This window comes from Dryobates pubescens, chromosome 14 (genome assembly GCF_014839835.1).
Source record: "Dryobates pubescens isolate bDryPub1 chromosome 14, bDryPub1.pri, whole genome shotgun sequence".
Taxonomy (NCBI): Eukaryota; Metazoa; Chordata; class Aves; order Piciformes; family Picidae; genus Dryobates; species Dryobates pubescens.
Genome location: NC_071625.1, coordinates 14,107,800 through 14,130,303, shown reverse-complemented (window position 1 = coordinate 14,130,303; position 22,504 = coordinate 14,107,800). Strand labels below are relative to the sequence as shown.

At 48.5% G+C, this 22,504-nt stretch overlaps 1 protein-coding gene across 1 annotated transcript in view; it reads left to right on the top strand.

The window, feature by feature from the left end:
* The first annotated feature begins 5,167 nt into the window (after nucleotides 1-5,167).
* Nucleotides 5,168-22,504, top strand: part of RHPN1 (rhophilin Rho GTPase binding protein 1) — a 37,726-nt gene continuing 20,389 nt past the window's right edge. The window contains exons 1-2 of the mRNA XM_054167186.1: nucleotides 5,168-5,465; nucleotides 15,776-15,894. Of these exons, the coding sequence (XP_054023161.1) occupies nucleotides 5,364-5,465; nucleotides 15,776-15,894 (221 nt within the window). The 5' untranslated portion in view covers nucleotides 5,168-5,363. The remainder of the gene's footprint in view (nucleotides 5,466-15,775; nucleotides 15,895-22,504) is intronic.

Below are 22,504 nucleotides of genomic sequence, written 5' to 3'. Positions count from 1 at the left end.
AAGACCCAAGCAGAGCACAAAATGGGAAAGTCTTGAGCTTGGGGAGAAGGGGGAAGGCAGGGGGGAAGTGTCAATTAAAGTTGCTGCTAAAATAAATTGCTCTCCCCAAATAGCCTAGGAACTCACATCTCCAGCTAGGTAGATGGTGGTTATGTGTTAGGGTGGATTTATACCCTCAGAGCAGCCCAGGGTGTTATCCAGGTCCTCATTATACCCAGAAAGCCACAAAGAATGGAACACAATAAAGCACAACAACAACTAAACCCAAACAAAACACACACCCACCCCAAAAGCCCACAACCAAAAAGCCCCAAAAAAACAAACAAACAAAACCCAAAACCACACAAGAGCAAAACTTGAGTTATTTATTGTCCCCAGCAAAGAAGGCAGCCAGACCACCATCATCCAACTATTTTCTCTCTTTCTCATGGCTGAAGCAACCAGACCCCTCATATTGCTGCTCCTCCTGGAAACTCAAATCTCCAGAGGATGCACAAAATAAATATCAAATTTAAACAACACTAAGATGCTCCCCATCCATGAAGGACCTTGAACCAGCAGGCTAAGAAATGAAAAGGGATTTTCCAAGGATATAAGATCAGCTACAAAACACCATGAGACATCCTGCAAGCTTTTCAGGGAGCAGAAAACACATTGAGGACCCCCAGATTTGACCAGACTTTACCAATCCATGAACACTTACAGCTACTAATGGGGACCACACTCACTCAACATAGGGTGAAATGCTCCCTCAAAGCCATCTAGACTAAAGACCTCACCTCTCACCCAACTGCCTCCCTAAAGGCAATACCCTTTTGCAGGCAGCTTATTAAAAGACTCCCTCAGGCCTGATTGGAGGTTCCCAGACCCAGATGTATGCTGAGAAATGAAGTACTAGCCCAAAAGATGAATTTGAGGAGAACCTCTAGCCAGTATCTTCCTGGCACAGAAGGTGAAAAATGCTTTGTGTGGCTCAGGTGGAGGATAAGGCAAATAAACCCAAGGTATGAAAATCTTACTTCCTGGAGACACCCCCTGCCATGAGATGGTTACATTAGTCCCCAAATCCAGCCTTTCTCAGGTGCTTCTTACCCACCAGAGCCCCACAGTCTCTTCTGGAGTTGTCTTTGAACCTAGACTCTGGGTGCAGACCAGATCCTGCAAGGTACTCTGGCCCTGAAGCACCCAGCACATCCCTCTGCAGCCTTGTTCATGGAGCTGAGCCTATTGCTCTCACCTGGCCTAACTGCCATCAAGAACCTCAAGACAGCTGAGGCTCCAAATGTTCTCAACCTGGTAGAACAAAGCTGTTACAGAGGGGTGCCAGGGGCTATACTCAGAGTGAAGCAGCAGCACAAGAACATGGGCCTGTAGGAGCAGGGCCAGGGGAGGACACAGAAATCAGATCAGACACAGATCAGAGGGCTGGAACTCCTCTGCTGTGAGGACAGGCTGACAGACTTTGGGTTGTTCAGTCTAAAGAAGAGAAGGCTTCAGGGAGACTTTCTGGTGGCTTTTCAGGACTTAAAGGGGGTTACAGGAAAGATGGGGACGGACTTTCAGGCTGTGGTCTGTTGGGACAGGATGAAGGGTGATGGTATGAAGCTAAAAGAGTGAAATTTAGACTAGAGAGAAGGAAGACATTTTTTTTTCACTGAGGATGGTGACACCCTGGCCTATGTTGGCTGAAGAGGTGGTAGATGCCCCATCCCTGTAACCATTCCAGGTCAAGCTGTCTGGGGCTCTTAGCAACCTGCTCCAGTTGCAGATGTCCCTGATGGCTGCAGGGTGGGTGGGACTAGATGAGCTTTGAAGGTCCCTTCCAAGCCAAGCCAACCCTATGATCCTACAAAACATAATCTTTCCCCTCAAAATGTTGGATTTTGGGACAACCAGTGCATTGCCCCACACTGAGGTCCCTAACCATGGTGAGTAGCGGGGCCACATGTTCCCTTGGGAAGATGCCGCCCAGTTTGCGGCCGGGAGCGGAAACCCTTGGAGGCAGGGCTGGCTCTGGGAAAGCCTCTTTGATCCTTGTTGCACCAGCCAGGGCAAAGGCATCCAAGCCACCTTTCTTGCTGGATGAGTAAAAGTTGTCAAGGGATGGGATCCAGCCCCAGGGCAGGGAGCAGGAGAGGACAACATCATGCTGGGGCTTGTTTACTCTCAGCCACCTTCTGCCACGCTTGGGACCAGCATATATTTGAGTTTCTTTCATTTTCACCCCAGGTTCCACACAGATTTATTCAATCCTGATGATTGGTGAAGGTTTCTTCCACAGCAGTTGGGATGTTCATGATGGGAAAAGGTGATGTTTTCCTAATGGGTGAGATGAGAGAACCCAATCTTGACCTAACCTAGCTTCATCCTGCCCAAGCACAATTTGGGTCAAACCTCTTAGTAATAGAATTTAAAATATTTTTACATACTTTAGAAATATCTTTATATACTTTATGTATATTTTTCATCTTCATGGTGAGGGAGAGAGGACCAGGATCGCTCCCTCTAGTGCTCTGCAGGAGGGAAACTTGGACCACAAACCAGGGTTTGACCCAGCCTTGGGGGACAACAAATGGTGACACCATGGTTGAAATAGTAATCACAGAATGGTAAAGGTTGGAAGGGACTTCTGGAGATCATAGAGTCCAAGGGAAGTTCACCTAGAGAGTCACCCTGGAACACACCCAGGGGGGTTTTGAATGTCTGCAGAGATGGAGACTCCACCATCTCTCTGGGAAATTTTTGATATCTAGTCCAGCAGCTCCTTTGGGGCAGGGAAATGCAGGAGGGAGAGAAAGTACAGGGCACTGGTGAGGCTGAATCCTGGGTTCAGTTTTAAGCCCTTCAAGAAAGACATTGAGGTGCTGGAGCATGTCCAGAGAAGGACAATGAAGTTGGTGAAGGTTCTGGAGAAGAGGTCTGATGAGGAGCAGCTGAGAGAATTGGGGTTGTTCAGCCTGGAGAAAAAGAGTCTGAGGGGAGCCTCCTTGTCTCTCTACAAGCCTCTGAAAGGAATTTGGAGCCAGGTAGGGGTCTGTCTCTTCTCCCTAGTAACAAGTGAAGGACAAGAGATGGTCTCCTGTTGCACCAGGAGAGGTTTAGGTTGGACGTGAGAAACAATTTCTTCATGGAAAGGTTTGTTCAGCCCTGGTCCAGATTGCCCAGGGCAATGGTGGAGTCCCCATCCCTAGAAGTGTTGAAAAGCTGTGTAGATGTGGTGCTGAGGGACATGTTTTGTTGGTGAACTTGGCAGTGCTGGGTTAATGGTTGGACTTGATGAACTTGAAGATCTTTTCCAACATTAATGTTTCTGTGATTCTGATTTTAGCACAGTCCCTTCTCTGAGATGATCTCACCATCCTTGAAACTTCAACAAGGAAAAACTGTTTCTCTTGGGATCCACCACATCTAAGCTTGGTCTCATGAACTTCATGATGGAAATGAAGCCAGGCCCTAGTGAAAATTGGTCTCAATATGGCTGGGAAGGGTAAGAAAATAGATTTTCCTTTATTTTGTATTATGTTTGGTACAAGAGAAACATCTAATAGCAGGGCAGTTCCAGATGTTGCAGAGCTGCTCTGGCAACTGTCACCATCCAGACGTTGAAATGTGTTTAGGGGAGAGCAGTGATGCACCCAAGGTGTCACACAGTGGGGAGCACCTGGAGAACAACACTGGAGCAGAAGGCAGCTGCCTGAGGGGGATCGGGTGGGGGGGGGGTGGGGGGGAGTGTGAGGGGGTGGGGGGAGTGTCGAGGATGGGTTCTGCCTTGTTGCTCCCACCACAGCAGCCCAGATGTTGCACCGGGAGGCAGTGCACAGGACAACGGTGTAGGGATTGTAGGAGCTGAATAGGGCGAGGAGGGCCCAGATACGGCTGGGAAAAGGAATTCCTCAGATTGGAGGTGATGTTGTCCACATGCGAATGTGGGGGGAGATAATCCAAATAGGAGGGAGACATCTGATTGGAGGTAGGATGATCCATATGTGGCTAGGGGGGCGTCTGACTGGAGGTGGGCTCGTGCAGGTGTGGCTGGGGTGGGTGTCTGTTTGGAAATGGTGTCGTCCAGATGTGGACGAGGTGGGGGGAGACTCGTCCAGATGTGGCTGCGGGGAGCGCCGAGATAATAAACACATCTGATTAAAGGTGGCCTCGTCCAGATGCGTCGGCGGGGTGAGCCTGGTTGGAGATGGTGTCGTCTAGACGTGGCTGGGGGGAGGGTCTGTTTATAGGTGACGTCATCCAGATGTGGACGGGGGAAAAGCACCGGTTAAAGGACGCTTCTGATTGGAGGCGGACTCATCCAGATGTGCCGGGGGGAGGGGGGATTCCGATTGTAGGTGGCTTCCTGCAGCCGTGCTGCGCGGCGAGAGCTCGGTTCGCTCCCCAGCGGTGCCCATGGCAGGGGCACCGTTGCCCCACCCCTCCCGTGACGTTACGGCGTTCCCATTCCCCCTGTTGCCAATGGCGACAGGCCCTGGGCCGGGCCCCGCCCCGCCCCTCCTCTGCCCCCCTCCCTTCGCCTTTCCCCTCCCGCTCTTCCATTGTGCAATATCGCTGCCCATCAGCTCCATCCCCGTCTCCTATTGGTTAAAGCTGCTCTTCGCCCCGCCCCTCCACCCTGCTTATGCCCCCGCGCGGCCGCCGCTCGCTCCCGGCTGGTAGCGCTTCGGCGGCGGGGCCGTGAGGGGGCATCGAGGGGTGAGCGGGGCTGAGGTGGGGGGGGACAGTCGATTTTGAGGGGATCCAAGGGCCTCATTCAACTCCTGGGAGGGGGATCGTAGTGTGTGGGGACTTGCCTTCAGTTGGGGCATCACGGTGGAGGGGGGGGGGTGTTGAGAGGGGTGTCCCCCGGATCGAGAAGTTTGGCAAGGGGGGGGGGGGGGGGCGGGGCGGGGTTGTGTCCCCACCAGTTCTATTAGAACTATTAGAAGGTTTGTGGGGATTTATCGATCCCCTTCCCCATCAAGGTTAGCTCTAAAACGGGGTCTGTGGGGTTTAACCCACCCCCATCCTCCATCTGGGGTAGCTGTAAGTGGGGGAGTCTGTGGGATTTATCGTCCTCCCCCCGTCTAGAGTAGCTCTAAGGGTCTGTGGGGTTTAACCCCATCCCCCTCTATCGGGGGTAGCTCTAAGGTGGAGGGGTGAGGTGGGGGTTGTTGGGGGTTTAAACCCCCACGCAGTACAGGACTGGGTTCTGATCGTCCCCTTCTGGAGGCAACTAGTTTGTGAGGCTAGACCGGGAGAACCAGAGCATCCCGAAGGGTGGCCAGCAAGCCCCAGGGCCACCCTGTGAGGTCAAGCGGAAGAGTCCCACCTCCAGCTGTGGGCCCTTTCAACCCTTGGATGCTGAGACCCTGGAGATGATGCCACCTGAGGAGGAGAGCCCAGACAGTGGTGGGACAGGGGACAAGGACAGTGGTCTTGTCCTCCTGCAAGCACTGAAGAGCAGCAGCACCCGGAAGGTGAGACACAGTTGGTGGGGTGCCATGGGGTGGGCCATGTGCCCAGATAACGCAATATGGGGCTAGGTGCCTGTGTTTGGCCTGTAGAATCATATAATGCTTTGGATTAGAAGGGACCTTACAGATCATCTAGTTCTAAACTTGCTGACTTGGACAGGGACTCCTTCCTCCAGACCAGGCTGCTCAAGGCCTCCCCTCCATTGGGGTTGTGATCCCCATGGGTGGGGGTGCAGTTTCATCCTGGTTGTCAAACCATGCTGGAGGTGTCAGGTAATGGCAGGGAGTTGGTTGGTGAAGGGTTTGGGGTGTGATGTGCAGTAGAAGCGTGTCCAGTACCTCATCCATAAACCTTACACAACTATCTCATAGCTCATCATCTCTTAAACTCCATCTCATCTGCTGGCTCCATTTACAAGCTTCCCAGTGACTCCTTTTACCCAATTTTCCGGTATATTTTGGCTTTTTGTTGCCCATAAGAGGGTGGCCCAATCCATCCCTCCTCTCATCTCAGAGGTACCAAGGTGGATGTTGCTCCCTGGCATACTTCACCCCCAGGATATACCCACAAGGAAGGTGGGTGCAGTGTCTCTGCGTGCGAGATGGGGCCGATAGCTTTGCTGGCGTCACTTGTTTAATTAGTAACAGCAAGGTGAAACCAACAGGGATTGTCCTCAGGCTGCCACAAACCCTGCTGGGCATCCTTTGGGTGTCAGTGAGAGCTCTTGGGCTTCAGGGAGGCTTTAAAAGGTGCTGCTTATAGCAAGAAAACAATGGGTAAATGTTAATTCTGGGGACTGTTTAAGTGTGGCTCCCGTTAGGTTTGTCCCCTGGGAGCTGGATTTATAAAACCTGCAGTGAGTTGACCCTGTAATCTGATCTCTTCTTGCAAGTCTATAATTTCCAAAACTTGTTTTTCAGCAGAGAGCTGCCTCCCTGCAGCCCTTTGGCAAAAATAAGCAACACCTAAACAAACAAACAAACAACTCCTACAACCAAAACCCAAACGGGCAGCCCCAGTAACACACAACCTCCCAAAAGGACCCATTGAAAAAGCAGCCCCCTAAAAGACACCCATATAAAGGGAAAAAAATAATCAAAAGCACCCTCCCCCCCTCCCAACAGACAAACAAACAAACCCAACAAATTAAAACAACATAAAAAAAATCATCCCTGCCAAAAAAAAAAGTTCAACCATCCCACCCAAAAGGCAGAACTCAGCCAGGTTCTGGAAGTGACTTTTAATCCTGAGATTGCAATGTCAAGGATCAATCTGATCTTGAAGTCACTTGAGCTTGACCTCCTTGAGTGGAGCTGAAGAGGTTGCAACCTTAAACCAGGTTGGCATCGACCCAGGGTCTTGTTGAAATAGCAGGTGCTGCTTCTAAGGGAGGAGCATCAGGACTTCTGCTCCTGATTTTCTTCTGGGTACAGACACTATTTCCCTTTTAGAAGCCACTAGTTTACTCTTCCTTGATCTACCAGAGGGGAGAGTGGAGGAGAAAAACAGGAAAATATTGCAAAGCTCTAGCCAGGGGGTGGATCTGGCAGCAGATTTGCAACATCTGTCATAACATGATTACTCTACTTAATTAAACCCCCCACATGATTAGACTTCCTTTTACTGCTATCAGTGTTTTATTAAACAGGCACTATCAAGATAGCCTCCTCTTGAAGAGTCTGGAGGTGTTCAAGACCAGGTTGGACAAGACCTTGAGCAACTTGGTCTGGTGGAAGATGTCCCCCTCCTCGTGGCAGTGGCATTGGAACTAGATAGAATTGTTTTGGTTGGAAAAGGCCTCTAAGATTACTGAGTCCAGCCATTGACCTAATACCACTGTGGCCATTAAACTATGTCCCAAAGTGCCATGTCTATACATTTCATGAACAACTTTCCTGGGCAGCCTGTTCAAATGCCTGACCACTCTTTCAATAAAGAATTTTTTCTTAATACCCAATGTAATTTGAGGCCATTTCCTCTTGTCCTATCAAGGCTTGACCTCCTTGAGTGGAACTGAAGAGGTTGCAATGTTAAACCAGGCTGGCACTGGCCCAGGGTCTTGTTGAAATAGCAGGTACTGCTTGTGAGGGAGGGGCAACGGGACGTGTACTTTCCAGTTCCTTCTGGATGTAGACACCAGCTTCATGATCCATGGACTTGATGATCTTAAAGGTCCCTTCCAACCCAAACCATTCTATGATTCTAGTTGTATTTTTTCATTCTGAGGCCATCAGGGGCTGTCAATGTGGTCACTACATGTTTGCTCCTCTCAGGGGATCACAAAGGCTGCTGTGATAGTGACTATTTTGGGCTGAAACTCACAGAATCATTTAGGTTGGAAAAGACCTTGATAATCATCAAATCCAACCATTGATGTGGATGTTGGGTGTTTACTCCTTATAAAGGATCCCAAAAGATGTGGCAAGGATGACTTTTTGGACCTGGAATCATACAATTACAGAATCATTTTGGTTGGAAGAGACCTTGAAGATCATCAAGTCAGTGGCATCTGGACTCTGAAGAAAAGGAGAATACTCCTCTCTTACAAGGAGGACCTGCTATTTCAACAAGACCCTGGGTCAATGCCAACCTGGTTGAAGGTTGTAACCTCTTCAGCTCCACTCAAGGAGGTCAAGCTCAAGTGTCTTCAAGATCAGATTGATCCTTGATGTTGCAGTCAGGCTAAAACCAGCTTCAGAACCTGGCTGAGTCCTTCCAACCAAAACGATTCTGTAATTCTGTGAATAAACCTAACACTGTCAAGTGCCCCACTAAGCCACGTCCCCCTCTAGAAATGGGGACTTGACCACTTCTCTGGGCAGCCTGCTCCAGGGTTTGACAACTTTTTTGGGATAGAAAGTTTTCCTAGTATCAGATTTATAACATCTGTTTCCTGCTGGCACCTTGCCCTGGCTCTCATATCTCCCTCAGCATCCCAGAGCAGTTTCACGCTCCTAAAATCCAAGCTCTGGGTGCAAGTTTTGCTGTTTGAAAGCCTTCATTCCCCCACATTTTTGTTTTGGGGATTTCCCCCCCCACCCCACCCCTTGTTTTATTTTTCCTTCCTTTTGCTGAATCCATCAGCCAATAGTGAGGGCACTTTGTTGGGAAATGTAAAACCTTAATCCTCAGCTCATTTGTTAAAAGGCCGTGTGATGTAACCATCTTCTCAATGAAAGGTTTTAGAGGTTTTAGCTGCTCCTGTCTCCCACAGGAAAAACAGCTTGCAGCCAGAGAGCTTCATCAGATTAGTTCCATGATAGGGATTTTGATATCTGAGTAAATGTTCAGGAAAGAAATGAAAATACTTACTTGTGAGCAGCTTTTTGTTTTGAAGCTCCAGTGAAATGTGCTTGGCTGAGAGGAGAAGGAAACGATCAATAATCGGCTAAAATGGAGAATTTTCAAGCCTGCTTTTGTGTGTGGAACAGTTCTCAGGCTTTTGTTTCCCTCTCTATCCCATGGCTAAACCAGGGTCATTTGGCCACTTGGCCTGTTGTTGGCCTGACTCAAAAACACGTGGGCTGTAAAATAATCCCAGCTGACACACTGTCAGTCTGTGCTGGTGGTTAGTGGGCGCCTGGACAGGCTGGAGAGCTGGGTGAAGGGAGTCTCATGATGTTCAACAAGGGCAAGTGTGAAGTCCTGCATCTGGGGAGGAATTACCCCCTGCACCAGTACAGGTGAGGGGTGACCTGCCGGAGAGCATCTCTGCAGGGAAGGACCTGGAGCTGCTGGTGGACAACAAGTTGCCCGTTAACCAGCCAAGAAGGCAAATGGTCTATTGAGGTGCATGAAGAGTGTGGCCAGCAGGTTGAGGGAGGTTCTCTTGCCCCTCTACTCTGCCCTAGTGAGGCCACATCTAGAGTACTGGGTTGCCCAAAAAAGTTGGTAGAAGCTCTACCCTCTAACAGATCAACACCTGCCCCAAGCTTGGTGTCATCTGCAAATTTACTGGTGACGGACTCAATACCCTCATCCAGAGCATCAATAAAGATATTGATCAGGATGGGGCCCAGCACTGATCCCTGGGGGACACCACTAGTGACTGGCCACCAGCTGGATGTGGCACCATTCACCACCACTCTCTAGTTCCTAACCCAGTGCAGAGTGCTCCTGTCCAAGCCACGGGCTGACAGCTTGGCCGGGAACTTGCTGTGGGGGACGGTGTCAAAGGCCTTGCTGAAGTCCATGAAGCAAATCTTAGAGGTGGCACAGCTTGGTCCATGCTTCAGCAGGTGGGTTGTGGAGTACCTCCTGCGAATCCAGGAGCTCTGCAGGTGGCTAGGACCTTTTACTTCAATACCCATTGGTGCTCTAAGTAGACTCACAGCTACACAAGCTGCCAGCTCACAGTCATCCTGTGATCACTTCATATGTTTAGGTTTTGCTTTTCCCCTGATTGCTTCCAGCAGCTAAGCTCCTGTTATTCTAGCAGAAATGAAAGTGCAGAAATGAGTCCCATTGTGCATGGCTTTGCCCTTTGGACTTGCTGGCATCCATCTCTTCCTGCAGCTAATGAGTTTTTTCTGTCATTAGTGCTGGGAGATGGTGGCCTGGTTTTGGCACTGAGGTCATAAGCAATGCTCTAGGTGTGCCTTGTCACCCAAGACATAGCAAGGCTTCATCTCCTTGTGTTTACTGAAGACATGAAGTGCAAAGTACACTTGGTGATTATCTCTCACCAATGTTCCCTAAGGACTTGCTTATACAAGGAAACCTTAACCATGTAATTGCCCTGTTTAACACCCCAGATGGATGCTCCTGAGCTGGAAGAGGTGGTGGGGAGTTAAAAACACCAGTATGTCATTGTAGATGTTCCCTCCAGAGATGAGGCTAAAGCTGACAAATGCCTTCATATCCCTCAAAGGGGCACTGTTTGTCTTGGCCTCTTCTGAGTGGGATCTTCTGGCTTCTCTTGTCCTCCTTATGTGGAAGTGTTGGTTGAGGGCTTTCCATAACATTGTCATGCTGAAGATTGAACTCAATGTTAGTTGGCAGATGTCTTCTGAGCTTGAAATGATCTTGCTACAATCATTCTGGGTCTAATCCCGCTTTGTCAGCAGCAATAAACTTCAGAGATAGACACAAGTCATATAACTTAATGACCCTTTGCTCATTTTCATGGCTGTCCTTTGTGTACACACATGCTCTGCTAGACAATTTATGGTCTCTTACTAGAAGATGTATGTGCTCACTTCTGTGCAAAAAGCTTTGAAGTAGGAAGGAAAAGAACTCTTGTGTTCCTCGTGGCCCCTTCTGAAGCACCTTATTTTACTGTAGTATTGAATCACAGAATGGACCTCTTAAAGGTCATCTAGTCCAACCCACCTTCAGCCCTTGTCCTGTCACAGTGTCTCCTGATGAGACACTGGTTGGGTTGGATGGGGCTTTGAACAACCTATTCTACTTGAAGATGTCCCTACTTGCTGCAGTGGTGTTGGACTACATGACCTTTAAAGGTCCCTTCCAAACTCAAACCATTCTGTCATTCTGTGATCCTGTCACCATTGCCGTGTTTTTTTGTAGGACCCCTTTAAGTGCCAAAAGGCTGCAAGGAGGTCTTCCTGGAGCCTTCTCTTCTCCAAACCTATTTTTCCTTCTGAGGAGATACTGATGTAGCAGTTTCTGAATGTCCCTAGGTGCTCCCCAAAACCCAAGAGGCTGGTTGAAGTACCACATCTTTCTTCTGATCATAAGGGGTTGACCTCAAGAGCTTGCACAAAGAAGAATTAAGCAAGGAAAATCCCTTTTAGAAGCTAACAGTGGGGTTTGGCGACCCCTCCTTCATGTAAGGCACTTTTAAATCTGACACCATTTCCTTTAGAAGCTCTGTGCTGTAGTTTTCAGTTGCAGCTTCAGCTGAATCATAAAATGGTTTGGGTTGGAAGGGACCTTAAAGGTTATCTAGTTCTGACCTCCCTGCCATGGGCAGGGAAGATTCCAAGGGTATGGGCACAGGTAAAGTGTGGGGTTCTGTTGAATGTAAGCTGTTGGGGAATGGAGAAGCTCGCCTCTAAGAGCATGGAGGAAGTTGGAGTGAAGTGGGGATTGGTCTCTTCTCCCTAGTATCAGACCTCAAGTTACACCAGGGAGGTTTAGATTGGACATTAGGAAACATTTCTTCCTTGAAAGAGTGGTCAGGCCTTGGAACAGGCTGCCCAGGAGGTGGTGGAGTCACCGTCCCTGGTGGTGTTCAAGAAATGTGTGGACATGGCACTTGCAGACATGGTTTAATGGCCGTGGTGGTCTTGGACTCCATGATCTTGGAGGTCTTTTCCAACTGAAACAATTCTACCATTATTGACTCTGTCTCCCCTATCAACCTCTCAATTTAAATATGGCTTTTTTTCCTTCTTATGGTGCTTCCTTTCATGGGTAAGTTCATCAGGGTCAAGCATTTTATTCTGGAGCTTTGCTCCTCCAGCATTTGTGAAATAACATCCCTTCTGCAATGCTCCATGAACAACTTGGTTGTTCCATGATGGCCTTGGCATAATGCTTATATTGGTCCATGCCAGCCAGGGATGATGCTTTGGGGCTGACAGCAAATCCTCTTGAGGTGAGATGTGCTGCAATCTCACGGGTTACTGCAGTTACCCAACTTCAAAGAAGGTGAGGAGGAAAGCAAGGTGTAGGAAGGTCATGTGAAGTCCCCAAAGGCAGCAAGTCTAGAGATCCTGAATCAACATCCTCACAAAGTTTTGGTGTTACATCAGGTGCTCCAGTACCTGACTTTCTGGTCCCTTTTGTTCTTAGCTTAGGAGCCTGGATAGTTACCAATCTCCATCTCATTAAACCCTTTTGAGAAGACACCCGGTGTTCAGATGGGGATTAAAAAACTTCACAGCTCTACAAATGACTTGGTGTCTCTTGGTCTTGTCTCAGACTAGCCATGGGAGAAGTGGGGAGCTTCCAAGTCAATCAGCTAAACCCCTTAATTTCTTTTGCAGGGAAGAGGCTTTGATGCTGACTTTCTTGCAGAGCCATCCTGGTGTCTTCTCATGGCACTCTACATCTCACTTCTTGTCTTAGAATCATAGAATGCACTATGTTGAAAGGGCCCTTGGTAGTCCAACCCATCCTGCAGTCATGAGAGACATCTTCAACTGAATCAGGTTCTTCAGAGCCCCAAACAACCTGACCTTGTCTTGCCTCCAGACAAGAAGGTACCATGGACCTTCTCTGTGGTTGTGTCCTTCCGTTGTACCTTTCCATGACTGCTCACCTGTGTTTCCTCTTGCCTCCTGCTCATATATCCAAGTAGTCTGTTCTTCTCCCCAGAGAATCTTAAAATCCTCTGGCTGTTTTCAAGCAAAGATTTCTGAGAAGTGGAGAGGTCTCAAAGTTGATGAAAGCTCCTGAAGGAGGAGCTGAGGTGCTTTACACCTCCAACAGTTTCTGCTGGGGCAGTTGAGTTTTAGATAGAATTTTGTGGCTTTGAAGGCAGAGATTGGGGGGGATCCATGCTCATTTGCATGTATTTGGATATATTTGCATCATGGGTTAGGCTTGTGTGTCTCTGGAGGTGACAAGCACACAGCTCTCATCTGGAACCCTGCTGAAGCTTTGATAAGCTCCATGGTCTCTTTGCAGATCCTTTTCCTCCCTCTTAAGCTGTAATTTCCATCTCTAGGTTAACACACTTCACACTGTGTGAAGAAACATCTTTGAAGGCTCAATGTTTGTAACCATCTCGGACATTTGCAGGAGCAGCCACTTTCTGGATGAGTTTGGTGTTACCATCTTTGCTCTGAGTACCTTTTGGTGCTCAGATATGTGCAGTGCCTGCATGACTGGGGTGAGGATTTTTTCCAAGGGTTGACTTTATCCCTTTTTGATCTCCATGGTATAGGATTCTTTGTCCTTTTCCTTTTCCTTCCAATTTCTGGATGTTTTTTTCCCTGTCGTGTGTGCAAGGCAAGAAGCAAATCAAGAAGACCCTTTTGGATCAGCCTTTCCTGTATTTCCTCTTGACCCAAGATTTCTGTAGCTGTTGGACTGTTTTCCTTGATGTCCCCCTTAACCACTCTTCCAGAATCACCAATCTCATTCAATGTTCATTCAACATCATCAATGTTCATTCACTAATTTCAACAAATTCATGGATTACTCTAAGGCACTAATCCTGCAGATTTATGGACCAGATGGAGTCACTCTGATTCCTCAGTCTCAAGTGTACCAATTAGGAGCTAGAGTCTTTCACTTAAATGAAAATGCCAACATTAATCCCAGACCCTTTTCAAAGGGGCCACCACCTAGTGGACTTCAGACACCAGAAATGCATTTTCAGAAGCTGAAGTCCATGAAAACACAACTATGTCCATTCTGTACTTGCTAATCAAAGCTGGTTTCATCCTTTTTTGGGGGCAAGGATTTAGATTAATCCTTTCCTACTTCCCCAGAAAGAAGTTTCCACAGAGTAACACTGGGATCTCCAGTGTTTTCTGGAGGGTGTTGCCTTAGCTTGTTGGATTTGAGACTCGTGAATGGGGTGAGACCAGGTGAGGCCCACACAGAGATCTACATGGCAGCTGTTAACTGAGGAGATGTTTTGGATAGGGTGAGAGTGGGCACTCTTGAAGAGCTCTGTAGACTTTTTCAGGTGGCAAAATCCTTTTTTGATGTGGAGGTCCCACCAACAGTATTGGAGGGAGAGCAGTGGGGAGCAGGTAAGACTGATGTGCACACAGCAAATGGAGATTTCTTGAGGGAAGCAAGAGGATGAAATAGTGGCTTTGAGGAATTCTATTTAGTGCTACAGTGGATCTTAATATGTTCTTGGAGGGTTCTGCCCAGGCTTGCACTGGTGTATGAAAAAGAGGCTTGGAGATCTCCATTGCCTTAAACTGCTCAGCCTTGTGCCATCCCAGGGGTCTCTTGGAGACTCATTTCACCTATCTGAACCTCTCCTCACACAATGGAAATCATCTCTGCTTGCACAGAGCTTTTGTGACCTTGGATTTGGAGGCACTCCTCATGGCAGTCTCTTTGCCTGGGGCATCCCATAATATCCTCCTGCCCCCATGAGACAGAGGGATATTGCTGTCTGTTATTTCCTGAAGTCTGAGATGAAACACGTTTCCCTGTCTGCAGAAAGTCCAAGCTGAAGCCAAAGGAGGAGGCAGAGATGGAATTAATTTACCGCTTTGTGCAACTCGTTTCTCCACCCCCATGAACTCTTGACTTGCTGCCTGTGCTCCATCCCCTACAGCCAGCAGGAGATGAGACCTGGGGTCACATCTGTTCCTGAGCTCATCTGAAGCCCCCTGGGTCTTGTTTTGTGTCTGATGAAATCATGGAAAGGAGACACTTGGTTCCTGTTCACGGTTGCATCTGAGGGACCTTTTCTGAGTAGCTTAGAAAATAACTTGCAGAGGCAAGATAGGATCATATAATCATTTGGGTTGGAGAAGACCTTTCAGATCATCAAGTGCAATTGTTGGTCCAGCACTGCCAGGTCACCCGTCACTCCTGAACCATGTCCCTCAACACAGTATCTGAGGTGTCCCCTCACCAGTGCGAGTACTGGGGGATGATCCCTGCCCTACTCCTGCTGGCCACAGTATTGCTCATACAAGCCAGGATGTTGGTGGCCTTCTTGTCCACCTCAGCACTCACTGGCTCATCCTCAGCTACTGTTGACCATCACCCTCATGTCCTTTTTCACTGGGTAGTTTCAAGCCAGTCATCTCTAATAATGGTATTCATGGGGTGGTTGTGACCCATATGCAGGACCTGCCACTTACTTGGCTTTGTTGAATCTCATCCTATTTGCCTTGGTCCACGAATCCAGCCCATCCAGACCCATCTGTAGAACCTTCCCACCCTCAAGCAGCTCAACACTCACAGCCAGCTTAGTGTCATCCACAAAATTACTGCAGGTGCCTTGATCCCCTTGTCCAGATCGTTTATAAAGACAGGAAGAGAGCAAGCCCCAGAACTGAACCCTGGGGAACACCTCTTGTGGCTGGCCACCAACTACATTCAAGTCCATCCATCACCACTCTTTGGACCCAAGTAATCAGCCAGGTTTTTGTACCTGGTGAAGCTTCCACCCATGCAAGCCATGAGCGGCCAGGAGAATGCTGGGGGAAGTGGTGCTGAAGGCTTTACTGCAGTCCAGGTAGACACATGCACAGGCTTTCCCCCATCCCCTGAGCAGGTCACTTTGTCATAGGAGATCAAGTTACTCAACATGTGGTATTAGAAAATAAGACTGAATTCCAGGGCAATACTGGGCTCTGAAAGGGTCTTTAATGATCCCATAGTGGTGGATGTTTCGGTGAGTCCTTGCCCCCCTCTCTCTCAGCAGGGCTGCGATCCCTTTGCCCAGACCCAGCGCAGCAAACTGCAGCATCGCCGGGCACGGATTAACCAGCAGATCAACAAGGAGATGAGGATGAGAGCAGGAGCAGAAAACCTCTTCAGGTGAGTCATGGTCCCTGGAGCATCGCTCGGGCCCAGGGCTTAGACTGGGGGTGGAAATTGGGTCAAGGCAGCTGATCTTGAAAAATCACAATTATTATGTCCCAGAAGACCGACACAAAGCAGGATGTGAGCAGATTGTAGCATCGTTTAGGTTGATAAAGACCTTTGAGATCGTCATGACTAATTGTCACTGCCAGGTCATCCCAAAAGTATGTCCCTCAGCACCACACCTACACTGCTTTTCAATTCCTCCAGGAATGGGGACACCCCCACTACCCTGGGCAGCCTATTACAGGCCTTGAAAACCCTTTAGGGGAAGAAATTGTTTCTTATGTCCAACCTAAACCTCCCCTGGTGGAACTTGAGGCCATTTCTGCCTGATCCACGGCATATGAGACTGACACCCATCTCGCTCCAGCTTCCTTTCAGGCAATTGTAGAGAGCTGGAAGGTCTCTTCTCAGCCTTCTTTTCTCCAACTGAGCAACTCCAGTTTCCTCAGCTGTTCCTCACAAGATTTGTGCTCTAAACCCTACCTGGAATAATGGGAATAAATGTTGAACTGTAATTGAGCTCTGACTGCAGAGCTTGTGCCTGATAACCCTAGAAAGTGGGTCAAACCCAGCTTTAGTTCTAAAATTCCCAGCCCCAGGATTTCCACCACAGCAGAATCTGAAGACTCAGGTACATCTTTGCAGATGGGTGCAGTCTGATGGCTTTCCACCAAGGTGGAAGATGCATTTAGAGATGATGCAAAGTTGACACCTTTGCTTGTTTTTCAGATTGCAGCTGGTCTGGCACAAGCAGAGCCAGCACATTGTTGCCATCCCCTGTAGAGTGTTCATGATGCAATCACAGGATTTTTGGAACTCTTTTATCTTTATTAACTCCAAGATGAGTTTGTTTTTGGGTTTTGATAGATTGTTTGTGTATCTCATGGTCCTGTAGGGTATTAGAACACCTGAAACGAGGTTGGAGAGAGGTCAGGATCAGTCAGTTCCCCCAGGTAACAAGTGATGGGGACAAGAGGAGCTGGCCTCAAGTTGCACCAGAGGAGGTTTAGGTTGGACATGAGGAAAAATTTCTTACCCCAAAGGGTTCTCAAGCCCTGGAACAGAATGCCCAGCCCAGTGGTGGAGTGCCCATGCCTGGAGGGATTGAAAAGCCATGTGTATGTGGAGATGGTTTAGTAGTGAGCATGGCAGTGTTGAGTTAGCAGTTGGACTTGATGATCTTAAAGGTCTTTTCCAACCCAAACAATTTGATGTTTCTATGTGAAAGTTGGGCAAGTCTGTCAAAACAAGAAAATATCACAATGCTGCCCTAAAATCACAGAATCACAGAATCACCAAGGTTGGAAGAGACCTCAAAGATCATCAAGTCCAACCTGTCACCACAGTCCTCATGACTAAACCATGGCACCAATAGCTTGCCTTTTTTTTTCTTCTTTACTTTTTATTTCTAGTTTGAGTTGGGTTTTTCCCAATAACATAACATGGATTTTTTGCTTCAGAAGTTGAATGATTTCACCTCAGTGGTCTATGAACCTTGAAGAAGGGAGTGAAGTTTGTCCTGGTGAACTACGACAAGAAATGGTATTTTGCTGGTGGGTGAGGACAGGCTGCCCAGAGAGGAGGTCAGTCTCCTTCTCTGGAGAGATTCCAAACCCACCTGGATGTCATCCTGAGCAATCTGCTCTGGATGATTCTGCTTTAGCAGGGGGCTTGGTTTATATGATGTTCAGAAGTCCCTTCAAACCCTCACCCTTCTGTGATTCTGTGACAAACCAGGCTTCCCACAGGAGGTGAGCTTACAGGCCACACACCCCACTGCTTCAGCCAAGCTGCTGTGCTTCATCTCATTAAAGGACAAGGCCACAAAATCTCAACGTGGAGCTCCACATGACTCCTTTTCTTATGAAAACACAGAGGACAATGTGCTGGCTCAGCAGGAAGCTGCCTGGCCGTGGGGTTGGTGCAAACAGCAGGAATCAGAGCCCTGTGCAGGGGAGTGAGCAAAAATGTGATGCAAATCACAACTTAATTACTGGGAAATGCCCTGATGAGGCTCTTTTTTCCCTTTCTGCTGGATCAGCAGATTGGATGTCCTTCGGTAGAAGCTGACTTTCCTCCTTTTCACAAGTCCACTTTGCAGCTAACACTGTGGGTTTCTAGGCACTATGGTACTTAGGGCTTATGGAACATGGGAAATCTAGGAGGAAATGGGGGAATCAAGCTGAAACCTGAAACAAAAGGATGAGGAAAGTGAGGTGAATGGACAGTGAGGTGGATGGAGGACTGGCTGAAAGACAGCTCAGAGGGTTGTGAGCAGCAATGCAGAGTCCTGTTGGAGGCCTGTAGTTTACAGTGTTCCCCAGGGGTCAGTACTGGGTCGAGTCTCATTCAGCATCTTCATTAATGACCTGGATGAAGGGATGCAATGGACCTTCAGCCAGTTTGCTGATGACAGAAAACAGGGAGTGGTGGCTGACAACCCATCAGGCTGTGCCTTCATCCACCAAGAACTGGGCAAGGTGGAGACTTGGGGGCAGAGGTGAACCTCACAAAGTTCAATAAGAGCAAACGTGGAGTTCTGTATCTGAGGAGGAATACCCCCCTGTGGTGGTACAGGCAAGGGGGTGACCTGCTAGAAAGCAGTTCTGTGAAGAAGGATGTGGGAATGCTGGTGGACAACAAGTTCCTTGTGAGCCAGCAATATAGCATAGCATAGCATAGCATAGCATAGCATAGCATAGCATAGAATAGAATAGAATAGAATAGAATAGAATAAACCAGGTTGGAAGAGACCTTCGAGATCATCGTGTCCAACCTATCATCCAACACTACCCAGTCAACTAAACCATACAACCAAGCATCCTGTCAAGCCTCACCCTGAACACCCCCAGCAACGGCGACCCCACCACCTCCTCAGGCAGCCCATTCCAGTGGGCAATCACTCTCTCTGTGTAAAACTTCCTCCTAACCTCCAGCCTAAACCTCCCCTGACGCAGCCTGAGACTGTGTCCTCTTGTTCTGGTACTGGTTGCCTGGGAGAAGAGACCAACCTCTGCCTCACTACAACCTCCCTTCAGGTAGTTGTAGACAGCAATAAGGTCACCCCTGAATCTCCTCCTCTCCAGACTAAGCAACCCGAGCTCACTCAATCTCTCCTCATAGGGCTTGTGCTCCAAGCCCCTCACCAACCTTGTTGCCCTTCTCTGGACTCGTTCCACCAAGCCAACCTCCTTCCTAAACTGAGGGGCCCAGAACTGGACACAGTACTCAAGGTGCGGCCTAACCAGTGCAGTGTACAGGGGCAGAATGACCTCCCTGCTCCTGCTGGCCACACTGTTCCTGATGCAGGCCAGGATGCCATTGGTCCTCCTGGCTGCCTGGGCACACTGCAGGCTCATGTTCAGCCTACCATCAACCAGCACCCCCAGGTCCCTTTCCACCTGACTGCTCTCCAGCCACTCTGACCCCAGCCTGTAGCTCTGCATGGGGTTGTTGTGGCCAATGTGCAGAACCCGGCACTTGGATGTGTTAAATCTCATGACCTTGTGGACAAGGCCAGTGGTGTCCTGGTGTGCATGAAGAAGACTATGACCAGCAAGTGGAGGGAGGTTCTTCTTCACTTCTGTTCTGCCCTAGTGAGGCCACAGTTAATATTCAGGGTTCCCAGTACCAGAGTGACAGGGAACTACTGGAGTGAGTCCAGTGGAGGCTATGAAGATGCTGGGTTGCACAGGGCATCTCTGTGAGGAGTAAAGGCTGAGAGCCCTGATGCTGTTTAGGCTGGAGAAGAGCAGCCTGAGAGGGGATATTCTCAATACTTAGCAAGACCTAAAGGGTGGGGGTCAAGAGGCTGGGGCCAGACTCTTGTCAGTGGTGCCCAGTGACAGGACAAGGGGCAGTAGCTCATGGCCTCACCCTGACCTGGCTCAGGACAGTAGAAGGAGCTTGGTTGTTTTTCTTTTAAGATGCTGGTCCTTTGGTGTCTCCTCCTCTAACTCTGCTTTGTTGGGATTTCCCAAGACTAATGAATTTCATTAAAAAAAAAAGAAAAGGAAAATCAACAGTAGGTTCAAAGATCTCTGCAGTGACTTCCACTTAAACATGTTTCAGCATTGGACTAGATATAGGGAAGAAGTTTTTCACACTGAATGTGCAGAGACACTGGCCCACCTTGCCCAGAGAGGAGGTTGATGCCTCATCCCTGGAAATACTCAAAGTCAGGTTGCACAGGGGCTTGATCAACCTGGTCTAGTGGAAGGCATCCTTGCCTATGGCAGGGAGGTTGGAACTAGATGACCTTTAAGGTTCCTTCCAACCCAAACCATTCTGTGATTCTGTGATCAGCAAGTCCAACCATATTTTGCTTGTAGAATTGCTTGTAGAACCTTCTGTGCATCTCTCTAAATCCAAACAGAGAAGCTGTGGATTGCCCAGCTTGGAGCTGAGTTTGCAGCTGAACTCTCTGGGATTTCCCCCCTGCTCTTCCACAAAGAAAACCCACCCAACCCTTAATGATTAAAAAAAATAATCTCCTGAGCTGTTCTGTTCAGCCATATCAGTTTCCTTTCCTGGAGAGGCTGCCATGAATGGTGTGTTGGAGGGGAGAAAAGGCAGGTGGTGTTTGCTCAGTGGTGTCAAGAGGGTTTGTTTGGTGAGTCAATAAATGGGCAGAGGCAGCGGAAACCTTTTCCTTTCTTGTTCAAATAACCGGGGCTGAGAGAAGCAACGGGGGTGATAAAGGTTTCACCAATCAACCACCTTCTTGAAAAGAACTAGAGAAATAAAAATCAGAAATCTTTGTTAGCTGTTAGCTAAGCAAACAACTGATAACTTCACCAACGAGGCTAATGGAGACACGTAGCCTCTGCGTGCTCATACAGAGACCAGCGTTCAGCCCGGACATGGAAGTGCTTCAGTGCAGCTTTGCTCATGGAAATGATTAATTATCCCCCTGAATTACACCTCTGTGAGATACCATGCTCTTAATTGCTGCATATTAGGAACAATTTCTTCCCCCAAAATGCTTGTCAAACCCTGGAATGGGCTGCCCAGGGCAGAGGTGGAGTCCCCATGCCTGGAGGGAGCTTGAAGCCATGTACATGTAGTGGCATGGTTTGGTGGTGGACCTGGCAGTGCTGGGTTAATGATTGGGCTTGAAGATCTTCAAATTCTCTTTCAACTTCAATGATTCTGTGTAGCACTTGCACAGTGCAAAATGAAGTGCCCCAAAGTGACACTGGCTTCGCAAACCATAACTGGTGACAAGTCCTGGAGAAACTTTCATGTGCATGTGAAATCTCACAAAGCAAAATGAGCCTTGGAGTAGGGTAGAAACCAACCCCCCTGCTAAAGCAGAATCACCCAGAGCAGATTGCTCAGGGTGACATCCAGGTGGGTTTGGAATCTTGGAGTGTGATACAAGGCCAGGTTGAATGGGACTTGGAGCAGCCTGGTCTAGTGGAAAGTGTTCCTGCCCATGACAGAGGGGTGGAACTAGATGAGTTTGCAGGTCCCCTTTAATCCAAACCATTCTGTGATTCTAATTCATACTGGGAAAAAATTATAGTGACAGCAGTGTTCACCTGTGCCCTGGAGATGTTGAGATGCATGGAGGACTAAACCAGTGACTAAATACTGTCTGTTATGGAAAAAGGATGATTGATTGCTGTGCTGATACTATCTGGGGGACTGCAGGAATCATAGAATCATTGAATGGTTTGGGTTGGAAGAGACCTTTAAAGGCCATGTAGTCCAACCCCCTTGCAGTGAGCAGGTACAACTAAAGCATGTTGCTCAAATTCCTGTCCAACCTGACTTTGAATGTTTCCAGGGATGGGGCATCTACCACCTCTCTGCCAGCTTGGGCCAGTGTCTCACGGCGTTCAGTCTGAAACTTCTTCCCTGTATCTAGTCATGACTGCAGCATGTTTAAATACAAGTGACTGCAGAGATCTTTGGACATACTGTTGGTTTTCCTTTGTTTAAAATAAAAGTCATTGATCTTGGGAAATCCCAACAAAGGGGAGTTAGGAGACACCAAAGGACCAGCCTCTTAAAAGAAAACCAGCAAAACTTCTAGTGCCCTGAGCCAGGTCAGGGTGAGGCCTCTGAAGGATGCTAGCTAAAAAGAAACAAGCAAAACCCCCCCAAGCCAACAGGGTCTGGAAAAGCTGGAGGAAAAGAGCTGCCTGGCTGAGCAGAGCTCATGCACGTGTTGTTTTTCCTGGATCCTGTGTGATTTAGCAGGGGCAGCCAGAGCCCCTTTCAGCCTGTGACTGCACGTTGTCAGCTCTGGGTTATCTCTCCCTGCTTTCCTTCAGAGCAGATAAGACGGTTATAATCAGCCTGGGAGCTTGTCTTGCTGGGAGCAGGCAGCTGAAATCAGTCCCTGGTGTTTACATCTCCTGACCTGCAAGTGGGGAAGGGAGAGCAGGGTTTGGCTCTGCTAATGGGCGAGCACAACAAAGCCTCTTCTCCCCCAGAAAGGCTTTTCCACACAAAAGTAATGAATTCTGCCTCAAACACAACCACAAAGGATTTTTATTCAGTGTGGATGAGCACCTCCATGGAGTCACAGAATAGTTTGGGTTGGAAGGGG